The sequence below is a fragment of the Benincasa hispida genome, chromosome 7 (assembly GCF_009727055.1).
Source record: "Benincasa hispida cultivar B227 chromosome 7, ASM972705v1, whole genome shotgun sequence".
Taxonomy (NCBI): Eukaryota; Viridiplantae; Streptophyta; class Magnoliopsida; order Cucurbitales; family Cucurbitaceae; genus Benincasa; species Benincasa hispida.
In genome coordinates, this window is record NC_052355.1 from 38,523,688 (window position 1) to 38,551,558 (window position 27,871).

General features: G+C 31.2%; 1 protein-coding gene across 1 annotated transcript; it reads left to right on the forward strand.

Annotated features, from left to right (window-relative positions):
- Positions 1-21,280: 21,280 nt before the first annotated feature.
- LOC120082102 (phosphatidylinositol 4-phosphate 5-kinase 6-like) lies at positions 21,281-26,490 on the forward strand. Its single transcript, XM_039037329.1, has 8 exons — positions 21,281-22,948; positions 23,468-23,635; positions 23,925-24,090; positions 24,480-24,596; positions 24,669-24,862; positions 25,242-25,366; positions 25,468-25,534; positions 25,844-26,490. The coding sequence occupies exons 1-8, from the start codon at positions 21,801-21,803 to the stop codon at positions 26,130-26,132; spliced, it is 2,274 nt and encodes a 757-aa protein (XP_038893257.1). The 5' UTR covers positions 21,281-21,800; the 3' UTR covers positions 26,133-26,490.
- Positions 26,491-27,871: the final 1,381 nt, after the last annotated feature.

Consider the following 27,871-nt stretch of genomic DNA (forward strand, 5'->3'; position numbering starts at 1 on the left):
AGATCCTAAATTTTGAAGTTTGTGTCTATTTTGTCTATGTGACTTTAAAATTGAAAGTTTAAAGTTCTATTTACATGTAAAATTCAAATTTATATCTAATAGATCATTCAAGGACCTAATACTTAATTGACACAAAATAATAAGTTCATGAATTAATAAACACAAAATTAAAAGTTCAAACCTCGTTTGGTAACCATTTCGCTTTTGGTTTTTGGTTTTTGAAAATTAAGTTTATTTCTTTCCTATTTCTTACAATGATTTTTATCTTTCTTAGATTGGTTAAATTCTTAGCCAAATTCCAAAAACAAAAACAAGTTTTTAAAGCTATTTTTTTTATTACCAAAATTTGGCTTGGTTTTTTAAACCATTGGTAAAAAGTAGATAATATAGGAAGAAATTTGGAAGTGAAAGTAATGTCTATTGACTTAATTCTCAAAAATAAAAACAAAGAACCAGATGGTTACCAAATAAGGCCTTAAAACTTTATTAGATTCTTTTGAAAATTCAGCAAATAAATACAAATTTTAAAGTTTAGGGACTAAACTTGCCATTCACTTAAAGTCTATAAATTACAAATTTATAGATCAATCCTAAAAATTAAGTTTTTGTTGTAAAAATGAGGCACAAGGGAATACAAATATTGAAAAAATATAATATTAAAATAAATAAAACATAATATATAAATAAATAAAATAAGAAATAAGAAATCATGAAAATAGGAAATTCCTCTAAACTTCTCCACTTTTTCCAAAATTCATGGAACTTTCACTAATGTATGTATTCTCTCAAGATCCACCAAATGCCTCTATTTATAGGCAAAATGACAAGTAGGGGTGTCTTTACATGGACACTAATAATGTATGGGTACGAGACACATGGGTAACATGTAGAGTGACACGTGGGGTGATAAGAGTTTGACAATTGTTGTCTTTAAAACACTAAGCTTGGGCCATTACACCTAATTTAACATACTTATAATACTCTCCCTTAGATGCCCACTATATATGAAATATGTCTCGTTCCTTAGTAGAAAAAACTCATTGGGAAAAAATCATAGGGAAGGAAAAAGAGTATATATTTCATATAATCCCTCACATGAAACATCACTTGAGATCTCTGAGTCGCCACATTATAATATTGTGCACCAATTTTTCAAATGTTGCAGTAAGTAATGTCTTTGTAAATAAGTCTGTCAGGTTATCCTTCGAATAAATTTGACAGTGATATTGTCATTTTTTTCAAGATCATGAGTATAGAAAAGTTTCGGTGAAATATACTTTGTTCTATCTCCTTTAATATATCCTATTTTGATTTGGGTTATGCAAGTTGTGTTGTCTTTATATAATATTTTGGAAAATTTTTATTAGAAGATAAGCCACATGTTCAAAAAATGAGTTAAGCCATTGTTCTTAGCCATACACATTCTCGACTAGTCTCGTGGATTGCAAGGATTTCAGCATGATTTGAAGAAGTGGTTGTTATGGTCTGTTTCAGTGATTGTTATAATACAACACTTCCTCCATATGTGAATAGATTACATGTTTAAGATCTAGCTTTGTGTGGATCAGAATCTCCCTAACCAATTAGATAAAATTTTGATTTATTTGAATAAAATAAACTCATATCAATCGTTCCTCGGAGATGACAAATTATATGCTTAATTTCATTTCAATGTCTTTTTGTTGGAGAAGAACTATATCTAGCTAATAAATTTATTGAAAATGCAATATCCGGTCTTGTATTATTAGTAAGATACATAACTATACCATTTACACTAAGATATGACACTTCAAGACCAAGAAGTTTTTCGTTATTATCTCGAGGTCGAAATATATCTTTCTTCACATCTAGCAAACAAACTTCCATTGGAATGTTCAATGGACATGCTTTGTCTAATAAAATTTTTTCATAATTTTTCCTATATAAGTTGACTGATGAACAAGTATCTCCTCTGCTAAATGCTTAATTTGCAAACCAAGACAAAATTTTGTTTTTCCAAGATCTTTCATCTCAAATTCTTTCTTAAGATATTCTATTGCCTTTGAAAGCTCTTCAAAAATTCCAATTATATTTTAGCCATCAACATATATAGTTATAATTGCAAATCTTGACTATGATTTCTTTATAAAAATACATGGACGTATTAGATTATTTTAATATCATTCTTTCAACAAATATCCACTCAGGCGATCGTATCACATTCGTCCTGATTGTTTTAATTTATCTAGTGATCTCTATAACTTTATTGAATACAATTCTCGGGAACTTGATTCATATGTTTCAGGTATCTTAAATCCTTCTAGGATTTTCATATAAATATCATTATCAAGAGATCTATATAAATGTGTTGTAACTACTGAAGGAAATCGGAAACGAGATTTCCATGAGCAGCGGAACAAGACTATTCCAAATTACAATTATCAATGAACCAATCATTTACAGTCGACTTGAATACAAACGATTATACAATTATAATGTAGAAATTACAGCATGAACAACAAATGAACAAGGGAGACAACTCTACGCACATATGAAGATGCGTCTCCACGCTCCGATGCGCACGAACGCTCGAACAACAGCGACCTTAAACGCCCGATCTATACGACCACAACACCGCACGAACACAGCACGAACACTTCGCGCTCGTCCTCAATGATCTCCTCGGTCATGAACTCTTCTGCAACATGAACGGCCTCCACAACACCACGAATGGCCTCCAGAAAACCTCGACGGTGTCGAGTTGAATCTAACACCACCAACAAGGCGATCTTGGTATTCTCGGTGTGAGAATCCAGAGGGTGGGCTCTATTCGGACTTGGTATGAGGCAAACGAACGGAGGAAAACGATCGCGTAATACGACTGGGCAAGTGGGAGATGTGTGGAAGCCTATCGTATAGGTCGATGCTCAATCATTTAAATAAAGCTATGCGATCGTTTAGCTCGATCTGTCGCCTACAGACTTTACACGATCATTTACTTGGCCAACGATCGTCTAGCAAAAATCGTTTAGTAAACACTACACGATCGTTTAGCTCGCACCTACATGATCGTTTAGCTCACCCAGCCGTCGTTTAGTAAATCTGTATTTACTTGACGGCTTCATGAGTTTCTTTTTTGCGAAAGAAAACTCAAAAAACTTTTCAATTGTTTTGTAAAAACTTCTTTTCAAAATAGGAAACCACTTTCCTTTAAACTCTCGGTTACATGATCCAATAACTACCCACTACTTTGGTTATTTAAAAGAAAAGAATTAATTATCCAATTAATTAATATTATTATAACATAAATGATAACCAACTTATCATACTATATTTATACCTATAGTTTTAATATTTTCATCTCATTGAAACATATAAACCATAGTACTTTTTCTATTCCATGGTACTTAATGTAAATCTCATTTACATCAATCCTCCACTAGATGTATCTTATACATCATACCGATTATATCATATATAATCAAAATACCTCTTGTCAATTTGAATATTTCAAATCAACACCAAGAACTGATCCTCAATAGAATCTAAGCTACTAAGGGGACCTCATGGACCTGTAGCTCCGAAGCTCCAACGGTACATGAATAACTGACTAAACTCTTTAGTCACGCGATCCACTATCCGTTAACTGTCAGACACCCCACTAAAGACCGATAGTTGAACTCTCCTTACTATAAATATATTATGTGTCCATCTTAACCAATTAGCAGTGCGACAACCCTTCACAAATCGCTTGTAAGTACAGTTGGGCCAATAACCGTTATGCCCCTGTAGTTACATATGTCTCCTTAAGTACCACCGATCCCTCTAATAAACATAAATCATAGTCCTACTATGACTGAGTCTTCTCTTCTAAGGAAGCAATCTCTCTACTTATCCCTACTTCGGGAAATGAGTGAATTCCATCTTGTGGATTGAGTTCCCAACTCCCAGATCAGACAAGTCCCCAAAAAGGTAGGCATATTGAGTTGGCAATCTGGCCACTCTCACCTATACTAATCAAAGGACCGCCCTCAAAGGCAGGAGTTCCCAAAACACTCAGGATTGAGGTCGTGTCACCTATGGTCGTTTAGGTGAAATGAAAGTCTCTAGTATCAACGGCGTTATATACAGAGTCTAGTCATCTTGTGGTCCAGGTCTTATACAAACTCTTTGTATAAGACACCCCCGCTCCACGTCTCCACACGAATGGTCAGGATCTACTATTTGTAGTAGTTTATAACACTTGCAAACCTCTACAAAGCGGGTCGTATCCGTAGTATCACTAGGATTAGGTATCCCACCTTAATCCTTATACTACAGACCAATTTAGGTTATCACTTAAGGCATGATCCACTTGTATATCACATATATATGCTTAAGTTCACATAAGATAACTAAGGAACTTTGTTTATTGGATATGAGTAAATGCTAGAATTAAATAACATTTATTTATTTATTGAACAATGTGTATCTTTACAAAACAACGAGACTCCGGGAGAATTAGGACACCAATCCCAACAACTACATCTATAAAATACATGTCCAAACTTTCATACACAGTCAGGCCAATTAAATATTTTAGTGGAATTGCATCCATCACTGGAGAATACGTCTCTTTATAATCAATATCAGATCTTTGTAAAAAACCTTGTGCAACTAGTCTTGCTTTATATCTTGTGACCTCATTATTTTCATTTCTTTTTCTCACAAATACCTAATTGTATCCCACAGGTTTGATACCTTTTGATGTTCGGACTACTGGTCCAAAAATCCAACATTTTGAAAGTGAGTTTAATTCTGCCTCGATTGTTTCTTTCCATTGAGGCAATCTTTTCTTTGTCGACATTCTTCAATAGATTTTAGCTCAAGATCCTCATTTTTAGATATAATATCAAGAACAACATTATACGTAAAAATGTTGTCAATAACTACATTAGTACGATTCCATCTTTTTCTTGTCATAATATAGTTTATTGAAATCTCATTTTTATCTTTAGGTATTTCGCCTTCCTCACTAGTCATGTCAATGATTTTTTTATGAGTATTTATATCCTCAACCAAGTCTTTTTCACTGTTAATTAGTTTTCTTTTTGAGGATTTTTATCTTTGGAACATATTGATCTACCACACTTCTGGAGTATTCCAGTCTCATTAGTGACAACTTATTGTATTGGGATATCAATTTTTTATGCAATATTCATAGCTGGTATATGCGACTTAGTTACTTTCTTTGTATCTATACATGCATCTGATAATTGATTTGCTATATTTTGCAAATGAATTATTTTCTGAACTTCAAATTCATATTGTTCTGTATGGGGATTTAAATGAGACAATAATGATACATTCCATGTAATCTCTTTTTTCAACTTTTGAATTCCTTCCCATGTTGGAAAATTTGTCTCATTAAAATAACAATCAACAAATTGTGTAGTAAATATATCACCCGTCTGGGGTTCAAAATATTTAATAATTGATAGGAAATTATATCCAACATATATTCCTAACCTCCTTTAAGGACCTATCTTAGTGCATCGTAGTTGAGCAATTGGAACATATATTGCACATCCAAAAATTCTCATATGAGAAATATTTGGCTCATGGTCATAGGCTAATTGTAATGGCGAGTATTTATGATAAGCTACTGACCTAATGCATACCAGTGATGCTGCATGCAAAATAGTATGTCCCCATACAGATGTAGAAAGCTTAGCTCTCATAATTAATAGTTCTGCAATTAACTGCAAACGTTTTATAAATGATTCTATTAAACCATTTTGTGTATGAACATGAGTTACAGGATGTTCAACACTTATCCAATTGACACACAATAATGATAAAAGAAAAATTGGGATGTAAATTCACAGTATTATCAAGACGAATTATCTTAATTATATAATGGGGGAATTATGCTCTTAACTTAATTATTTGAGCAAGTAACCTTGTAAATGTAAAGTTTCGACTTGATAATAAGCACACATGTGACTATCTGTTGGATGTGTCTATTAATACCATAAAATACTAAATAGTCAGTTAATAGGTCCACATATATGTTTATGAATTGTTCTAAAAATACAGGTGATTCAATTCCCACTTTGGTTGATGATGATCTAATTATTAATTTGCTTTAAGAGCAAACATCACATGATAATTCATTAGATTAAATAATCTTCTGGCTCTTCAATGGATGCCCATGTGAATTTTCAATAATTCTTCTCATCATTATAGACCTCGGATGACCGAATTTTTCATGCCAAATAACAAATATATCTAGATTCATGAACTTTAGGTTTATTGTTGCATATGTTTCAATTACTCATATATGAATATAATATAATATAGAAAATACAGTAGACAACTTTTCTAATATACGTTTTTCATTTAAGATAGTATAGATAATATATAGATATTCCACATTATTCTTACTATCAATCTCAATATGATTACCATTGCAACATATATCTTTAAAACATAGTAGTTTTATCTTTCATTGACTAGAGAAAAATGCATTGTCAATTGTAAGTTTTGTTCCTCTAGGTAAAATAATATTTTCTTTTCCAAATTCTTCAATTAGGTTTGTAAAACTTGATATTGTATTTACTTTTGCTTCCAACATTGTCAATTTGGAAAAAAGTACTTTTAATTAGTAAGTATTGTGTGTGTAGTTACATTATCTACCAAACATAGATCTTCTTTACTCATTTTTTAATCACCCAACATATGAAAATGATCTAGGTTTCTTCATTAAAGGAAAATAATTGCAATAAGAAAAACAACATTTAGAATATATAAAAGCTAACATTTACTAAGAGAAAAAAATATGAAGATGGATATAAAATAAATGACAACATTAAGTCTAGATATTTTCAAAGTAAAAAAAAAATACTTGATGTTCTATCAACTGCGCCGATCTTCTTTGAATCGTGCCGATCTTTTATTTAACAGATTCAAAGAAGTCAGTCACATCCAAATTTATCATATGGGATGGTTCAAATATATCATTATCCTAGTACGTAAAATTTGCTTCGACATTTTTTTCTTTTTTCCTTCGGGAAGCTTGATACAGATTAACTAAGTGTTTCAATATACAACAAATACGTGATCAATGCCTAGTCACACATCATAAGCATTTTTGTTCATCACCTTTTAATTTCTTATATTGTGAAGCTTTTCCTTATGATAATCATTTTGCATGGTTCTCTTGAAATGTTGATTATTATAACATCCACCACGAAAAGAAAAAATTATTTCTTCTTCTATCGCAGTCACGACCTTGACCACGACCACAACCTCGACTACGATCATTATTAAAATTCACAATATTCACTTCAGGGAATGGTGTCGTTTCGGTTGGTCGAGATTCATAATTTTTCGTCAATAACTCATTATTTTGTTCGGCCACAAGAAGACATATAATTAGTTCAAAATATTGTTTAAAATTATTCTCTCGATATTACTATTGCATGGGCATATTCGAGACATGAAATGTATAAAATGTCTTCTTTAACATATAACATTAGTAATTTTCTCTCCACATAACACCAATTTTGAACTAATTTTAAATAATGCAAAATTATAATCACTTGTTGATTTAAGATCTTGTAGCCTCAAATGCATTTACCATTATTACAAAATCTACATTACTTGACACTTGTAGTTTTTAATTACTTGACGTTTCTATGGAAAAAAGGTCAAGTAATGTAATTATGGACAAAAAAATGTCAAGTAAAAGGGTTAAAAAAGCGGAGATTGACGGAATATTTTAGATATTTTCACGCAAACCTTTACTTGACACGATTTTTGTGTCAAGTAATATAAGGTCTTACTTGACACGTTTCACGTGTCAAGTATAAGAAGCTCTCACTTGACCTTTTTTCGTGTCAAGTAAAAGTGTTAAAAAACGGAGATTGACGGAATATTTTGGATATTTTTACGCGAACATTTACTAGACATGATTTTCGTGTCAAGTAATATAAGTTCTTACTTGACACGTGAAACGTGTCAAGTATAAGAAGCTCTTACTTGACTTTTTTTCGTGTGAAGTAAAAGGGTTAAAAAGGGGAGATTGACGGAATATTTCAGATATTTGATAGGTCTCCAATTTGGTAGGCAATCGTATAGCATTTGGTAGGCAATTGTATAGCATTGGGTAGGCAATCGTATAACATTTTGTTACTTAGCGATCGTGTAGCATTTGGTAGCGATTGTATAGCATTGGGTAGGCGATCGTATAACATTTTGTTACTCAGCGATCGTGTAGCAGAGCTAAGCAATCGTGTAGCATTTGGTAGGTGATCGTATAGCATTAGGTAGGCAATCGTATAGCATTTTGTTACTCGGCGATCGTGTAGCAGAGCTAAGGGATCGTGTAGCCGAGCTCAGCGATCATATAGCATTTGGTAGCCGATCGTATAGCATTTTGTTACTCAGCGATCATGTAGCAGAGCTAACCGATCGTGTAGCCGAGCTCAGCGATCATGTAGCATTTGATAGGCGGTCGTCTAATGTTACTCAGCGATCGTGTAGAGACTTTATTTTTCATTTCCCTCTCAAATTAAAAATTTTGTCTCTCCTCCTTTACTTTACTCAGTGATCGTGTAGAGACTTTATTTTTTGTTTCCTCCCTCTCCCATTTTCATTTTCCCTTCAAATTTTGTTTCCCTCCTACCAAAATTATCAAATAAAATAATATTTTTCTCTCTCATTTTCATTTCCCTTTCTCAAATTAAAAACTCTTTCTCTCTTTCTTTCACCATCTCACTTCATGAACTTCCCCCCCCCCCCCCCCCAATTTTTTTTTCTTTCTTGCGCCGAGAGCCCTAGCCGTCGTCAGCCTTCATTTATTTTTTACTCAGCGATCGTGTAGAGACTTTATTTTCATTTCCTTCTCAAATTAAAAATTTTGTCTCTCCTCCTTTACTTTACTCAGTGATCATGTAGAGACTTTATTTTTGTTTCCTCCCTCTCCCATTTTCATTTCCCCCTCAAATTTGGTTTCCCTCCTACCAAAATTATCAAATAAAATAATTATTTTCTCTCTCATTTTCATTTCCCTCTCTCAAATTAAAAACTCTTCTCCTCTTCCTTCACCATCTCACTCATGACTTCCCCCCCCCCCCCTCCCCCAATTTTTTTTTCTTCTTCCTTGCGCCCGAGAGCCCTAGTCGTCGTCAGCCTTCATTCTCCCCCTGCTTCCGTTTGTGCCGCTATTATTGAGTTTTTCATTCCGTCGTCTGCTCAGCCATGCCAGCCTTTTCCCTTGTTGTCTGTCAGTTCCCTCGCCGTCTGCTCAGTTGCGCTAGCCGGCTAACTGTGCACATCGTTCGCGAGTTTTCAGCCCCCACCAAATTTGTAGCTGAACACCCTCAACCGCTTCCATTGCTTCAGCACGTGCCAGATCTGTAGCCGAACACTTCCGTCGTTTCAGCCCCGCCCAGATATCTAGTCGAATGCCCCCAACTGCTTCCATCGCTTCAGTCAAGTTGGTCCAGCCAAATCCGCTTGTTGTCATCGAGGTCATCCACATCTTCGTTGAGGTCTAGCTTTGTAACAAATCTGTTCAAGTGTAATCTGTTCAAGTGTGGGCTTCACTCTATCTCGTCAGATTTATACTCCATTTCGCTAGAATCTTGTATTTTTGGGTAAGGTTTTGGTAAGTTTGGTGAGTTTTGATTACTTTAGTGGGTTTCTTGGAAATTTTTGAATACCCATAAGTTTTTTTACCCAAATTGATTGATGCTCTTTGTAATTTGGCTTTAGATTCCAGATTCGAAGAAATTAATGTGTTGTCCAACAGGTTGATGTTGATTTTGGTAAGATTTTCGGTAAGTATATGAGGTATATCTTGTTTTCTATTGGATATTGGGTTTGTTCCATTGTTGCCCACAATATTTTGGTTGGTGTTGGTGGTTTTACTTGAAAATTTTTGAACACCCAATAAGTTTTGACATTAACTTAGTAATACCTGTCACTTTTTTATTGTTAGATTTAAGTGTTGGAAGGAGTTGAGTTGTTGTCTAATAGGTTTGAGACCGATCTTGGCAAGGTTTTGGTACGTTTGGAGGTTAGTATTAATAGTTCTTTGTTACCTATTGAAATATTGGTCTAATAATTGAGTTATTTTCAATTTTTGATGTTCAATTCAAAGATTTCAAGGGATTGGAGCCACTATCCAACAAAGCTAACGATGTTTAGACGTTTTGATAGGTATGAAGGCCTTGAAACTCTTTTGGAATTATTACATAGTTGCTGGAATTTGCGTTTTGTAACCATTATTATTGAACTTTTCGTAGGTTGGATTACGTTGTTGTATTTTAACACTTATTTATATATTTTAAAATTTGATATTATCGCCCTTTATTCTATTTTGCAGGTTGATTTGCTTAAACATGGCTTGTCTAACCCTTAGTTCTCGATCTTTAGACTTCAAAGCTCAATGTATAGATTAAATAATGTACTTTCTTGAGAGGTTATTTATTAAACAATTTGTCACTTTTGTGTTTGTTGAAAGTTGAGTTTTGTATACAAAAACAATAGTTGAGATTTTATTTTGTGCATGTACATGTGAAAGAGAAATATTGTTGTAATTTGTGAGGAGTGTTCATAGTTGAACTTATGGGTTTTTAAGTGAATATATTGAGTTGATAGATCTTAAATGTATATGTTTATTTATTTGATGTAATTGTATTGTTGGAATACAAGGTAGAAAATGAGAAAATCGATTGGGGAATTTAATTTGAAAACAAAAAGACATATACTTGACACATAAAAAATGTCAAAGAGTATCACACTATACTTGACACTCGAATAAACTTGACATATCACCAATGTTAAGTATATTATCTTACTTGACACGAAAATTGTATGAAGAAACATATTACTTGATGTTTTTTCGGAGTCAAGTTATCACATTATACTTGACTTTCGAATAGTTGACGCTTTTATAAGGGTCAAGTATACCCTTTACTTGACACTGGAAAAACGTCAAGTATTCCAATTTCTGTAGTAGTGTACTCATAACGAGCTTTAGGAAGAATAATTATTTTTTGATGATCATACCTCTTTTTCAATTTTTTTTTTCATGAGATACGAGAATCTTTTATTGTAAGATGCTCCATTTTCAATCCCTTGTAGAGATGATGACGAAGGAAAACCATAGCATTTGCTTTGTCCTGACTGGATGTAATATTTTCTTCTTTAATTATTTCCCCAATGTTCATAGCATCCATGTGGATTTCGGCGTTGAACACCTATGACAAATAGTTATTATCATTAATATCAAAAGTTGTGAATTCTAATTTCATAAGATTTGTCATGACAACACTTTAAGACCTACCTTCAGCGGGGGAAATAAAAGAAGCTCGTATTAATAATTTGTTATAAAAAATGAGGTACAACGGGAATATGGATATCGAGAAAATATAATATTAAAATAAATAAAATAAGAAAATAAGAAATTATGAAAATAGAAAATTCCTCCAAAATTCTCAACTTTTTTTCCAAATTCATGAAATTTTCACCAATGTATGTATTCTCTCAAGATCCACCAAATGTCTCTATTTACGTGAACATGATAATGTGTTGGTATGAGATACATAGGTAATATGTAGAGTGGCACATATAGTGATAGGAGTTGACAAGTGTTGTCTTTAAGACACTAAGCGCTTGGACATCTAAATTACATCTAATTTAACATATTTATAACAATAAAAAAAAAAAAAAAAAAAAAAAGTTGAAAGTTGAATTAGAAAACAAAGGATATCGTAAAATATTATTTTTAAAAAAAAATGGTCGCTGACGACGGCAACCGGCTGACAAATTGTGGCGGCTGGTGCAAGCGTGCAAGCACATTCACCTCGCCGTCCATGTGTTTGTGTCAAAATGTCTCTCCTTCAAAATTTATAAACAAAATAAAAATTTAGGATATCTCATTGAGTTTAGGTCTTTTTTCCCCCTTATAGATATTTTATAAACAAAATATATATTTTCATCTAGCTACTTTCTATATTAAAATTTCACATTTGAAAATTAATCTACAAAGACTGATCATGTGGACTTGTTTAAGCTTTAATTGGCGTCATATGGTCAAACTCCAACACCCTTATTTATTTGCTATCACCGTCTCATCAACTAAGGGACACTATTCTTGCAACCCAATGAAACTTTTTAACTTATAGTATCATGTAGACTTTGTCACATAATTTGTTTATTAAAAAAATTGACCCAGGTAGATTAGAGGTTGTTATAATCTATATTAAAAATATTTATAGAGGTAAAAAGAAAAATGTTAATTAGATAATGAAATGGAAAAGATGGGGATATGGGTAGAGAGGAAAAAGGGTGAAGACTTAAGAGACAAAAGGAGTATTGGTAAGTCTGACAAAGTCCAAAAAAACAGAGCATATAAGAAGAACATAGTACAGATGGAAAAGCAAGGTAAGAGTTCGAATTCAATGGCTGCCCTGTCCTGGGCTTTGTGTTTTCCATGTCATCACCACTTTGCCTCTATTTATGTGGACAATACACTCACCTTTGTCCCCTCTTTTTGCTAATCTCTCTCTATTCTTACAGCTATTTGCATATTTCTCATGCCCCATTACATGAATGCCCTACAAGATTTTCCCTATTAATTACAATTTGAACTCAACACCCAACCCCTTCTAAATTATTATTTCTTATCCCCCACAAACATCAAATGGCCTTTGCTTTTACACGTTTCCTATTTTTCACCCAATCAAAACTCAATGAAATCACCCAACCCAATGCCTTCTTCTTCTTCTTTAATTATGGCTTCCATGTGCCTTCACCTTTTTTTCCTTTTAAATCGTTATGATTGCAATTCATCGCACATACTCGTCACTTTATTTTTAGTTTCACTCTAAAAAGGTTCATATCGATGGAGATAGTTGACTCTGGTTGTATTCTCATACAACATTCTCTAAAAGGGTTCTTGAAACGGGCTGCGGTATTATGAATAAAAAATAGTAAACACACTTTTAATTATTCAAAATCAATTGAATGTTTAGTTTTTAGTCCATACACTTAAAATAGACTTTCATAATTAAAAGACATCTATGAAGCACAGACACAGATATGACTACACAATACGAATACGATTGGATACGACGATTCGTTAATTTCTAAAAAACTAAGATACAAATTCGTCTAAAGATGCGTCATTTTTTTTTATATTTTTTTAAATATATATATATTTCTAAAAAATGAGGATACTGATACGTTGAATATACATTTTCTTTTTCTTTAAAAAAATCTAGGATATAGATAAATTTAGCATACAAGTTAATAACAATAGCACAAAATAGAATACAAACACTGAAATACAGTACGAAAAAACAACATCTAAGATGTTGAAGTACAATAGTTAATAAAATGCAATAGAAAAGTGACTCATATTGTAAAGAAGAATATTAGAAGGAAAAGTATGAAGATGACCGAAAAACTTCTTCATTGAATTGTTGAAGATATCCAAATGGTATATATTTTGGTGAACTTTGGGGAGACTCAAATGTGAATATGAAGATTAATGATTCTAGTCTAGGGTTTGGTCCATTATTATTATTATTTTTTCCTTTTAGTTTTGTTAATAGTGGACTTTTGAAATAAATTGACTAATTTTAGATTGGAAAAAAAATTAGATGAGTTGTTTGTTTTTTTTCTTAAAAAAAACACGCATAGAAATAACGTCAAATCGTGTGTTAGATACGTATCTGCACAGTATCTGGAAAGTATTGGTATCTGATACGTGTTTGATACTGATTCTTTGCCTCACATGAATTGTTTAAGTGATTTTGACCATTTCAAAACAACTCGTAGACATGATATAATATAAGTAGACTTTGTAATCAAGTTTGTTAATGGGGTTTTATAATTAAATAAACTGTGTGATGGTTGTGAATACAATTGGTAATTTGTATGAAGATAAATGTTTATTTATTATATATATGGATATGTCAAATGGGTGGTCATGGTAAGCACTGGCTTCTTATTGAGTGAATGATCAATTATGAACAAAAAGTGTATATGTTATGATTTAAATGTGATATTGAAGAAATTGAGATGAAGATGAAGTGTTGTATATAAAATTGTAGATCATAGAATAGTGCTTATAAAAGTATATACCTGTATCAAAAATACTAAACTATGAAAAGGGAGATTTAAATTATGAAAATGACATTTCTGGCCAAACTAATTAATGTTATGAGAAAAAGAAAAAGAGCTACATTATGGGTAGTCTTAATTGCTACACATGGAGCTATATTGGATGAAAAGGCTGGGCTCAAATTATCAATTTAACAAAAGATTTAATTGTCCCTACATTTTGTTCAAAAGTTTGCACCAAAATGTTTGTTCAAACCAACATTAAATAGACTTGTCATAGTTTTTAGTTGTAAAGAAAAGCAACCCAATGCACTATCTTAACCTTTTTTTGGATTTTTTTAAAGAAAATTTTGCTGCTATAAAGTAAAAACAAATCAAAGATTTGTACTACTTTGTCTTTCTTACAACTATGTATATTGATGAGTGAGAATTTGAACTTAAATAACTTTAATATAGAGACTTCTTATATTTTAATTAACAAAGTTATGTTTACTTCTGACAAAAAATACAATTTAAATAATTTATATACTGTAACTTCCGAAAAAAGGAAGGGTACAGTGAGACTACATAACAAGAGAGATTTTGAATATATGAAAATATGGTTAAGAAAAGTTTAAAAGAATTGATAACAACGACATATAATAAAGTGATTTTTTTTTTTAAAAAAATAAATATGTGGCTCAATCATAGAGACTTCAAAGTTAAGTTTATGCATGGTTTGAAACAATCCTATGTTAGGTAATATTTTAGAACGAGTGAAAAAAAAAGTATGCTAAAATAATCTATGTTGGTTTGTGAGAATAATGTTCACTCTTCAAAACATTTCAAGGAAAATTAAAAAGGCCGTTGTCGAATTGCAGGGAATGTAGAGGCAAGTAATAAGTACCAAATTTGGATTTTGAATCCTAAGCCTAAGATGTTACATATATATTTTAAAATAAAAAGTAAAAATTAGTTTAATCCATGTACTTTGGAGTTTGCTCAATTTTAGCTCCGTTACTATTCTCAAATGATCAAAATTTTAATTAGGAATTTTTTACACAAATAGAGAAAATATCAAACTATTTATAGAAATAGTAAAAAAAACACTGATAGATATTGATAAACTTGTATCAATAACAGACTTATATCACTTTCGATCATTGATAGATATTGATAGAGTTCTATTAACCTCTCTATCAAAGAAGATTAATTTTACTATTTTGTGTAAATAGTTTTTTTTTTATTTTTCTATTTTTAATAATTCTTCGATAAAATTTTAGTCTTTATAGTCAAGTTTTGAGACAAATTTATGTCTTTAGAAAAGTTATTAAACAAATAATAGTTATAAATTAATTTAAGATTCACTTGAAAATACATTAACCAAACTCATATTTTAACTCAAAAAATAATAATAATAAAATAACATGATTATATTAACTCGAAAGTAAAGGAAAAAAATGATTTAAGACAAAAGAAAAAGGTTCATTGACATGTATTTAAAAAAATATATTTAGTAGAATGATGAGACAAAAAGAGGGAGAAAGAACTTAAGAATAAAGATTAATAAATAATAATAAAAAAAAAATGGTGAAGATTCCAACAAGATAAGTTGTGGGTAATGAAAATGTTTTGTTTGTTAGCCAAAGTTGAATAATGGTATGTCTAAACACCTTTATGAAGGGAGGGGGCATCACTTTATTAAAATATATATACACACACATAAATACCATTTTTTTAATTAAAAAAAGAAAACTTCTCTTTTTTTTTTTTTTTTTCTTCCGGAACTTCTCGTAGATTTAACAAAATAAATTTTAAATATTAAATCCATGTTCTAAACTTATTATTTTTGTAAGAATGACAAAAAATAAACTCAACCCATGAAATGTAAAAAAAAGTACAGATACATCTGATACACTTGATATGTTGCTGATATACACTTGATACATTTGATATATTCGATATACTTCATATATTAAAAAGTGTCATATCTACAAAATAAAAAACAATGTGTGATATATTTTAAATATCTTATTCTTAAATTGCTATGTACTGCAATTTTCCACTTTTAAAATTATAACGATAAGATGACTATTTGTTATGTACAAATAAAGTGACATTCTCTATTTTCTTTTTAATTAATAAGTATATGTGCATAGACATATTGTAGTGGATTTTTTTTTTCAAATGCAAAACAGCCAATTGTTGTTTGTGTTTCTATATGCTCTACCTTTTTTTTTTTTTTTTTAATTAACTCTCTTAGTCAAAAGGTTATCTCTAATACTTTTTCAAAACCGATCTTGAATTGTCAATTTTTTTTTTATTAAAGAAAAATTGCAGAGAATCACTTTAGGTCTGTTTGGGTTTAAATGGTTTTTAAAGTTATTTTGTGACCTTTTTAAATTTAAATTTTTCTGCAAAAGTAGTATAATTTATTTATTTATTTAGTGTTATTTAAAGGATAATTGTTATGTAACATTTTTAGAGATAATAACCAAGTATATAATATCATTTTTTAAAAAATTTGTAAGTATGATAGACTTATATTGATGATAGATTTTTAGAAGCGATTTGGTCTATCACTCATAGACTTTTACCAACAATATGATCTGTCACTAATAAACTATCTAATTTTATCATATTTTTAATTCTTTTTCGATATTATGCTATATATTCTAATACTTTGAGGTTAATTACTATATTTGCAATCGTCTCTTATTTAAATTTAATTTAATCTTAAAAAAAATCATTTATGATTATATATCATCAATTAGCTTTATTTTTTCAACAAAGGGCAGGATTCGAAATCGATTGAACTTGTAAGCTTTTTTTCCTATACCATATATTACCTCTTTTTTTTTTTTTAATTATTATTTTATTTTAATGGTAGGATTACCCATTTATATGTGTATATAACCAAGCGTATAACATCATTTAAAAAAAATTACAGATATAAACAAGTCTATCAGTGATAGACTTCTATCGTTGATAGACTCTTACTGGTGATATGATCTATCACTGATAGACTCCTACAAATACTATTTAAATTTGCCATATTTACAATTTTTTTCATTATATTATATCTACTGATACTTTAGGTCTAATATCTATATTTTCAACTGTCTCTATATATAAAGACCCCATATGTTAAAGATGAATCTTAAAATCAAGATGCGACATACATTTATCATAAGTAGAATGTTGTCGACATTCCAACATTGATGGATTTACCGTTTCTTTTTCCAATTCTAAGTATTCAAATGTATTAAAAAATTTCAATCAAAACTTTGAGAAATTCAGCTTCTCTTAGCATGAAGAATTAAGATGAAAATGAAAAGCTTCTATTTACCTAAACGGAGTAAGGTTAAAAAATTCATAATTTTAGAGGGTGCTCTCGTAATCAATTTTTAAAGAGGATTTATTATTATTATGGTTGTTGTTTTTAATATTTCTCCATTTCTCAACTGTGAATTTTAATTCTTAAAATTTAAAGAATCCAAAGTTTCGGTTCTAAAAATTGAGGGTCTAATTCTACCTAATAAAATAAACAACTATATATTTAAAAATATATTTGAGTTTTTAAAATTTATTTCTCATTAACATTATTGGTTCTTAAACTTCGAAATAGTGTTTCTTTCTTTAACTTTGCTTTTGAAAACAATAATTATGTAAGTCTTATTAATAGTTATTAATCTATTTGTATGTTAGAAAAACTCATTTTATTTCTTATTTTAGTTTCTTTTAAGGCAAAAAATAAATAAAAAAATATTTTAGGTCCTATTTAGTAACTATTTTGTTTTTTGTTTTTGTTTTTTAAAATTAAACCTATAGGTACCACTTTGTCCTCCAAATTTCTTCATTTGCTATCTATTTTTCACTAATTGTTTAAAAAACCAAGAAAAGATTTGAAAACTAAAAAAAGTAATTTTTGTTTTTGAAATTTGACTAAGAAAATCATTGTTAATTTTCAAAAAAAAAAGATGCAAATCATTGTAAAAAATGAGAAAAACTAGACTTAATTTTCAAAAACCAAAAGTAAAAAACGAAATAATTACTAAATGAGAACTTAATTTTATATTAACAATGTTTTTTTAGTATACTATTAACAACGCGTCTATTGTTAATTTTGTTGAGAAATCCATATCTAACATAGTACATGTAATTTTAAACCCTAATTTAAACAATGGACACGCATATTGACCATGTGTAAAAATGAACAAAAATACATATTTATATCGAGCTTCCACTAAATATTGCATTGAAAATTAATGGGAATAATAAATGGAAAACGTTTTCTTTATTTTGGATATAATTGTTTAGAAACCATACAAGATAACTTGAACCTTAAGAAATTAAAATGAATATGATCTAAATCACAAACCACGTTAAAAACCAGTTTTAAAATAAATAAATATGATTTTTGTAATGACTTGAGAGAAGAAGCTTTAGAGGACATTAAAACTTTCATAACATAATTTTCATAAATAATTTAAACGCTTTATTTAGATCTACAAAAGATATTCTAAAATAAATTGATGCATATAATTGCTGGTAATAAATAATTAAAACAAGAAAACTAAAGAATATTAATGTGAAAAATGCATGTTGATAAATTAATAGGCAAAACTATAACACAACCGCGATAGACATTCTCGATCATCACTTACATTTTTACTTCGTTTTTTTAACCTAAGAAAAAAATAATCTTTTGGTTATAGGTGAGTATTTGAAATACCTCATCACAAATTCAATCTCAATTTTATCAAATGTGGGCCAATGGAACTTCCCATATGATTACAATATAAAATGAAATTTAAACTATGCCATTAAATCGTGTGAAAAAAATTAGATTGTGGAAGATTCGAATATCTAACTTTTTTTTTTTTAAAGATATATATGTCATAACCAATTAAACTATATTTAGAATAACCATTTTCCTTTTTTATGGATCAATATGAATAGGGTTGTTTTCAAATATAGGAAAATAAACCAAAATATTTACAAATATAGTAAAATTTCACCGTCTATCTGCGATAGACTACTATATGTGTCTATTTGTTTAAACAAAGGTTTTGTCTTATCAATTAGTTGAGGTTGTTATTTTATAGGATAATGTTGAGATTCAAGTTTGGATTCTATTCTTTCTACTTGGTTGGATATTGTATGTAAAATTTTATTAGAATAATTATTTTGTAATCGTATATTTTTAATATCTTTTAATGTTGATACTTTTGTTCCAATTTCAGGTACATCTATCATCTTTAAAGGTGAAGCTATTACTTCTTGATCATTATTCTTTCGAAATTTAATTTCTTCTAAGAGAGGATTGTAGAAGTTATGCATCTTTTAAGATTCATAGTTTTCCATTTAGAAGTTAAATAGTATTTCTTATTTATGACAAAATTAATAATAGAGTACCATATTTGTATTTGAACTTTATTAATAAAATTGATAAACGATTCATGTGAAATTTTATCGACTTTGTTATCAGTTTCTATGTTTTCAGGATTTTTAGAAGTGGAAGATTGATCAATTATTTGTTGAGTTTGAAGTGATAAGAGTTCGAATTTTATTTGAGAATTTTCTTTTTTAATGCTAGAAATTTCTTCCTTTATTGTATTTATTTCTCTTTGAAGGTCGAGAATAATTATTGGTTTTGTTTTTTGTTCAAGTGAGAAATTATATCTTTAAGATTGTAATGTTGGAAACTTTGTTGTTCAATTTCTCATATAATAAGAAATAGACAGAAATAGTAGTTTACTGCAATTTTTCGTAGATAGATTGTGATATTTTACTATTATTTATAAATATTTTCAACAATTTTTTGATTTAAAATAAATGAATAATTACGAAGCAAAATCATAAATTTGTAATATCATGAAAAGAAAAAGAGAAATATTCTTCTTTATCTATTTAGAATTTGGTCAAAATCTCAAGACTATTGGTTTCAAATATCAATAATCATGAATGAGAAGAAACCACTACTCAAATAATAAATTGAAATTAAACAAAATCCAAGGTCAAGTTAACACAATACCCAAGGATTATGTCCAAGTTAGATTGGGAGGAAAAGAAAAAAAGAAACAATTTTTTTTTTAGATGTATGATCCATCACCATCATCACCATCATGATGCATTCATGATGATGAGTAACTTTTGCTTCATAATAGGACAAGTGTCAACTTTTAAAGCCACTAAACCCTAACTCAATTCTTGGCCCCACCTTCATAGTTTTTCCCATTTTATTGGGAGGGGTGGAGTGGGCCTTTCTGGGCTTTGACCTCATTTCCATTAACAAAGTAGGCTGCACGTCTGACTAATTTTTTTTCTTAATTAATCACTTTATTAATTAAATCCATTGTTGACAATATCTTATCGACATATATATTTTGTCTCATGATTTTTTTGGGAGTACTACTATTACAATAATTTAGTGGGTTTAATCAAGTTAATAAACACAATTTTTTCTGGGTTATGAATTTCCTTATCATCATTTATATTATTTCAATATGATTTTTTTCTTAATCATTGATCAAGATTTTGTCTTTTAAAAAAATCAACAAATACACGTTAGTTTTAATTTAATTTCAACCAATTATGTCTAATGTAGATATAAGAAAAACTTGATTTTTTTAATAATATATGAGTGAAGTATTCAATCATCAACTTTTAGAAGAGTGATCAATATATCTGTCTGTAAATTTATGAAGAGGTAAATGAAATCAAATTTAATCAAACAAAATGGAAGGGGTATGGTTGGAATTTTAAGAAAATAATGAGGGCATATAATGGAAAAAGATTGATGTCTATCCAATTCAACAGATTAGTGAAAAAAAAATGGAAGAGAAATCTATAGAGAGGGGAAAGACAAAAATGGGCAAAAAAAGAAAAGAAAAAAGAAAAAGAAAAAAAACAGCAAAACATAAAATCCTCGGCAGCTCTCTCGTCCCTCCAAATGTTTGGTTTTTTAGTTGTTTTAGGAACCAAATTCGGGAAACAATTGAAATGAGGTTGAATTTCTTGGTCCGAACAATTCTAAATTAAAAAAAAAAAAAAAAAGTAANATTTCTTGGTCCGAACAATTCTAAATTAAAAAAAAAAAAAAAAGTAAAAAAACGTAAAATAAAAAATAATAATAATTTTAAAAAATGATAATTAAAAAAATAATAATTACAGAAACAAAGAAAAAAAGTTTAGTCATTGGTACCAAACAACCTTTTGCTTTCCTCATCAATCAAAACAGCTTCGTTCTTTGTTTATCCCCTTTTCTTTTTTAATTTTGAAATTTTTTTCCTTTTGATTTTCCATAATCTGAATGGTACCCATTTCATAGAATCATGATAGAACCTCAAAACTAGAACGATCACAGTTGTTTTTTTTTTTGGGGGGGGATTGCCCTTTTCTCATTTCACAAAAGAACAAAGGGCAATTTTATGTATTTCCCCTTCGTCTGATTCCCTCCATTGCTCTCTCTTTCCGAGTTTCTGTTACAGAAACACGGGATTTCGTTGCCCCATTTCCCCCTTTTCGTGGTTTTGGAGATTCTTCTATTGGTATAGAGGCAAAGAAATCGATTAGAAAGATATTTTGTGATCTGGGTTTTGTCGAATTCAGGTGAAAATGGGGGAAGAGAGTGAGGAAAGGAGGGAAGAAAAGACATAAAAAGAGAAGAAAATACATCAAAAGAGAGAAAGGGGTGAAGGGAGAGGAGTTTCAGAGTGATAATGTACAAGGAATACGCTGGAATCGTGAAGGCTTGGGAAGCAACTGTGAGAAAAACACAAAACTCAGCGAAGAAGAGGGCCAATAGCATATTTGCAGCAATGTCCGTTGCCCCAGCCGACGACGAGCCTGGCCCTGGCGAACTCCATCACGCCGAGAAAGCGATCCCCAATGGCGATTTCTACACAGGGCAATGGATGGACAACATGCCCCATGGCCATGGAAAGTACCTTTGGACCGATGGGTGTATGTATGTTGGTGAATGGTACAAGGGGAAGACCTTAGGGAAGGGCAAATTCAGCTGGCCTTCTGGGGCTACTTATGAAGGGGATTTCAAAAGCGGCTACATGGATGGCAAAGGTACTTACACTGGTTCATCTGGGGATACCTATAGGGGTTGTTGGGTCATGAATTTGAAACATGGACAAGGCACACAAAACTATGCCAATGGGGATTATTATGAGGGGGAATGGCGTAGAGGGTTTCAGGATGGACAGGGGAGATATCAATGGAAGAATGAGAATCATTACATTGGACAGTGGAAGAATGGGAAGATCAATGGCAATGGGACTATGATTTGGAACAATGGGAATCGGTATGATGGCTGTTGGGAAGATGGGTTGCCTAGAGGGAATGGAACTTTTAGATGGGCTGATGGGAGTTGTTATGTTGGTGTTTGGAGTAAGGATCCTACAGAGCAGACTGGGACTTTTTATCCGTCTGATTCTTCTGAGACTGAGATGAGCTCGGATCCTCAAGAGATTTTTGCAGAGTATTTGAATGATTTTGTACTTTGTGCAGGGGAAAGGATTTTGATCTATCCCTCGCAGAAGATGATTACTTGGTCGGGCCTTGACCTTGACTCGTCGCAAAAGCAAACAGTTTCGAAGAAAGGGAATGATGGGAACAGGAGATTGAGAAGAACATCGGTTGATGGCAAAGTCAGCAATTCTAGTTTTGAATCATTGAATGATGGTTCAAATGAAGCAAGTTCCAGAAATGGGAAAGGAACTCATCTGCTCCAAGATTTGGATAGCAAAGGGAAAAGACAACCAAATTTGAGATTTCAGCCAGCAAAGAGACAGGGCGTTACAATATCAAAGGGACACAAGAACTATGAGCTCATGCTAAATCTGCAGCTGGGGATCAGGTATAAATGATTTAAGAATTCTTTCCTTTGACTTATGCTGTAGTGTAACCTTATTGCTCCTTTTTTGCTCCCTCAACTGGATTTTAGAGTTTTGCCTTGTTACTCCGATGAAGAGGCCTGTAAGTTTGTGTCAGTTATTGGACTTCTAAAATTTGGAATTGGTAGATGGAATTCGAATGAGGTTATATTAACTACACTTGAGGGCTTGAGAAAGTGAGTTGTTCTAATGAAATTATCTCTCTCTCTTTTCTGCTGTGGTGATTTGAGCAGAATGATCTGAGTTACACATGTAGACTATTACAATGATTCTGTTAAAAAAGTTTAGAACGAATGACAGAGCAAGAACTTTACTCTATAGGTAAAATCATGGGGCACATTTATTTGTATCAATGATATGGAACCTGAAGTTCGAAGCTACCTCTACCACAATGAGACTTCATGTTTAAATACATGAGAAATGTGTATTTAATAGCCATTGTCTTCGTTTCAACTTAGTGATTTTTTTGTTCCATAGCACAGGCATTCTGTTGGGAGGCCTGCTCCAGCAACTTCCCTTGATCTGAAGTCTTCAGCTTTCGATCCTAAGGAGAAAGTTTGGACAAAATTTCCACCGGAAGGATCCAAGTATACACCACCTCATCAATCTTCTGACTTCAGATGGAAGGACTACTGTCCTGTTGTCTTCAGGTCAGTGGTTAAGTGTACAATTTTCGCAATCTGCCTTTTGTTAATCGCTGCCTGGCTTAATATGCTAGACATTTTGCTCAATCAGCTATGTGATCCCTTAAATAATTGAAATGGAAGGAACATTTTGAGACTGATATTCATTCTAATCAGAGTAGGAGAGCAAGCTTTATTGCTGGATCATAACATCTTAATTCTTAGTGAATGGCAGATGAAACTCTTCGATTTCATTGTCATGATTTTTGTATTGGAATATGGCAGTCTTATTAGTTCATCAAATTTGTAATTTCAGGACTCTTAGGAAACTGTTCAAGGTGGACCCAGCAGATTACATGCTATCTATATGTGGAAACGATGCTCTTCGAGAACTCTCCTCCCCTGGAAAAAGTGGGAGTTTCTTTTATTTAACCCATGATGACAGATACATGATTAAAACCATGAAGAAGGCTGAAGTGAAAGTTAGTCCTGTCTTCTCTCTCAGCTGTCTCAAATTGGGATTCCTTGTTAGCGTATCTATGCTTAAAATTATAAGCTATCCTACATAAGCAAAGTTTCTACATCCTTTGGAATTTTAGAACTTCTGATCTCTTCCCTGAATTTGTTCTTGCATGATTAGCTTAGGTTCCCCAGTCTTAATGAGCTCCTTAATGTTTTGGTTACCTTGTTGAGTTTCAGTACTTTCTGACAATCTTTATGCCATTATTGAAAGTTCGATTCTGTTGTATACTTCTGTGTTTCAGTTGCTGGCTGTTGCATCTATCCTAGGCTTTCCTAATTTCCTCTAGTACATGTATGCATTTCTGTGAGTTGAATATATTCCAATCTGAACAGGCCAAGATACATGCAGGTTCTCTTGAGGATGCTTCCAGCCTACTATAAGCATGTTCGGTCCTTCGAAAATACTCTCGTTACCAAATTTTACGGTCTTCATTGTGTGAGATTAACTGGGACTTCACAGAAGAAGGTATAAAAGGATACTAAAGCATTACAATGGTTGCCACGGATCCTTTGGTTCACGGATTTTCTTGATTTACAGGTGCGATTTGTCATAATGGGAAATCTGTTTTGCTCCGAGTATACCATCCACAGGCGTTTTGACCTGAAAGGTTCTTCCCACGGCCGTATAACTGATAAACCAGAGGCGGAAATAGATGGAACAACCACCCTTAAAGATCTTGACCTTAATTATATATTCCGGTTGCAGAAGATTTGGTTCCAAGAATTTTGTAGGTAAAATTTCGTAAACATTTTTCCTTACCAGTTTGCTACTCATTTCTTTTCATGACAAAAAAAATTGTATCATTCCTTTGCTCCCTGATCCATGACCTGCACTCATCAATTGAATCTGCATCTGAACTCATACTTGGAGCTAAGTTGAAAATTGTAACACTATTTTGTTGGTCACTCTTCTCAAAAGAAAGTAAAAAATCTCTACATTTAACTAGGTTTCATATCACATATTCGATAGTTCTTTACTGAAAGAGAATACAATTCTCATTAATAGGAATGGAAGGAGAAAAAAACAGTGGCCACACACAAATATTATGGGTCAATATTCTATTTAATGGTTTCTCAGTTTACACCTCTCGTTGGTTTTTCCTCAATGCAGACAAGTAGACAAGGATTGTGACTTTCTTGAACAGGAGAGAATCATGGACTACAGTCTATTAGTTGGTCTTCACTTCCAAGAAACTTCGTATCGGGAAGCGAGCACACCCGAGAGCCATCATTCAGGTTTCTACTGTTCATTTGATTATTTTAAAGTGTCTTGAGTTTCTTATTCCAAATCATAGTTTCAGCGAAAAGCATTTGATATTTGAAAATGTATATTTTAGGAAGTAGAGATACTGATTACGAAGCAGATGGTCAGTTAAGAGCAGACAAGGCACAAGACTCTGCCAGGTAGAATGAACTCATGAACTATTGATATTCAATTACTGAGATCTTTCAAGAACCTTCTCGTGCTGCCGCTTAATATAGCGAGAAATTCAACTTTCTGTGCTTGTTTTTGATATTTTGCTGATAAAACACGTGTACTTTGCTTTTCCATGTTAGCTTTTCCAATGAAATGCTCAAGAGGAAAGCCTGATTTTCTTCCATTCTAATTGTTTATTAGCTTTCTAACATAACAAACTTGAATTCACTCGAATTATTTGCTGCTGACATTCTCTGGCAATCATTATTTTGAAGTATGACCATTTACATATTCAGGTGGGCTTCCATTAGTCTAGGCATCAATATGCCAGCACGGGCAGAACGGACGGTGAGACGGGGAGAACCTGAAGCCCAGCTAGTAGGAGAACCCACTGGGGAGTTGTATGATGTGATCATTTTCTTTGGTATAATCGACATACTACAAGACTATGATATCAGCAAGAAACTCGAGCATGCTTATAAATCGTTTCAATACGATCCATCGTCAATATCTGCTGTTGATCCAAAGCAATATTCGAAACGCTTTCGAGATTTCATCTTCAGAATTTTTGTAGAAGACACTTGAAGTTGTTATACTGACCCAATTCATCAAAACTTGCAGACAGTGGCCATCCTTGTACAGTCGGTCCGTTGTGAGAAATGGTATCAGTTTTTGATAGAGTCGTAGCGTTTGGCCACGGAAAAAAGAAAGAAAGAGCAACCATTTGATGTATAAAATTAAGGTAACCATGTAGAGCTTTGCCACTTATGCATTGTATTTTTCTTTCTAAGTAGAGTTATTAGAAAATTGTGATATGATTTAGAAAGTTATAGATGAGAGTTGTTACCATCACCTCACCCAAGTGTTACTAATTTGTAAATTTATTTATTAACTAAAAGGCTGAAGACCCAACTGTTACTAAGTTGTAACTTGATTTCTATTCTTTTCTCTTCTTCTTTTTTGTATTCATTCTCTTGTCTCAAGCCTGAAAAAGCCTTCACAATGGTAAAGATAACTACATTTATTTCCTTCTCCACCCTTCATCTTTACATTATTCTGTGTTTATAATGTTATCATGCCCTTTCCTTTATCTTTTTTTACTTCATTTTGGGTTCAAACTCTCAGGAGATTATCATAGCTTAGGTTTATGTTGTTATTATGCACTTGAATCACTACTTATACTTCACCTTACCAAAATTCTTTTTTAAAAAGTTCCATTCTTCTTAAAATAACATTATTATTTAGGGTAAGGCATTTCAAACCTGTTCTTCGTTTCACTTCAACTTTTCTTTTCTATATATGTATACTGAACATACTTTTCTTTTCTATTGGGTTAGGGAATAGTTGATTTAGATATTTAGGGTAATAGTTTTCTTTTTTAAAAAGCAATGATGGGATACTTTTTCAATGCAAGTAAAATAAAGTACTAAAAAACTAAGTTGTACACAATGCCATCGAATATTTAGCCTTTATCCTTATTTATTTTTTTAACTAAGGAAGGTAACTATATCATAAGTTTTTTTTTATTTGCGAGTGTCCAAGTCAGCTTACACGCATCTCGACTTATATCATAGAACAATTTACCTAATCTTACAACATTTGGGTGTCAAGAAAACTCGTAGGATATTAAATCATAGTTAAATGGTCACCATGAATTGATTAATTCCCTCTAAAGGATCGTTTGGATCGTAGATATTGTTTCATGGGTATGGATATTAAATGTGTGGAATTTAAATGTCTAGGATAATTAATGTCTGAAAATTAAATGTGTTTGATTTACCAATATTGTAGATAGAAACCAAAATTAAATAATTATTTTATCAAATATAAGAGAACAAGTAATGTAGTCATAATTAAAATTTAATTATTTAATATATTTTCACAAGGGTTGAGAAAAATGAATAAAAATATTTACAAATATAGCAAAATTTCACTGTTTATTTGGGATAGAGCACAATAGACTAGTATTTGTGTCTATCGTGTCATGATAAATATAGATAGTAGTCTATCGCGATATATCACAGATAGGCAGTGATATTTTACTACTATTTGTAAATTTTTTCAATAGTTTTGTCTTTTAAAATAATTTTCCTTGTTATATTGATTAATTATTTAATCACTTAAAATATAAATAAATAAAATTTTTAATTAAACATTATTTAAATTATTTTATTTAATTAATAAAAATAAAATAATATAAATTAATTAGAATATTAATAATTCATAATAAAATTTTATACCAAATAGTTAATATAATATTATAATGGTAAATGTATTATTTAAAATTTTAAGTCTAAATACTATATTAATAGTTAAAATCAACT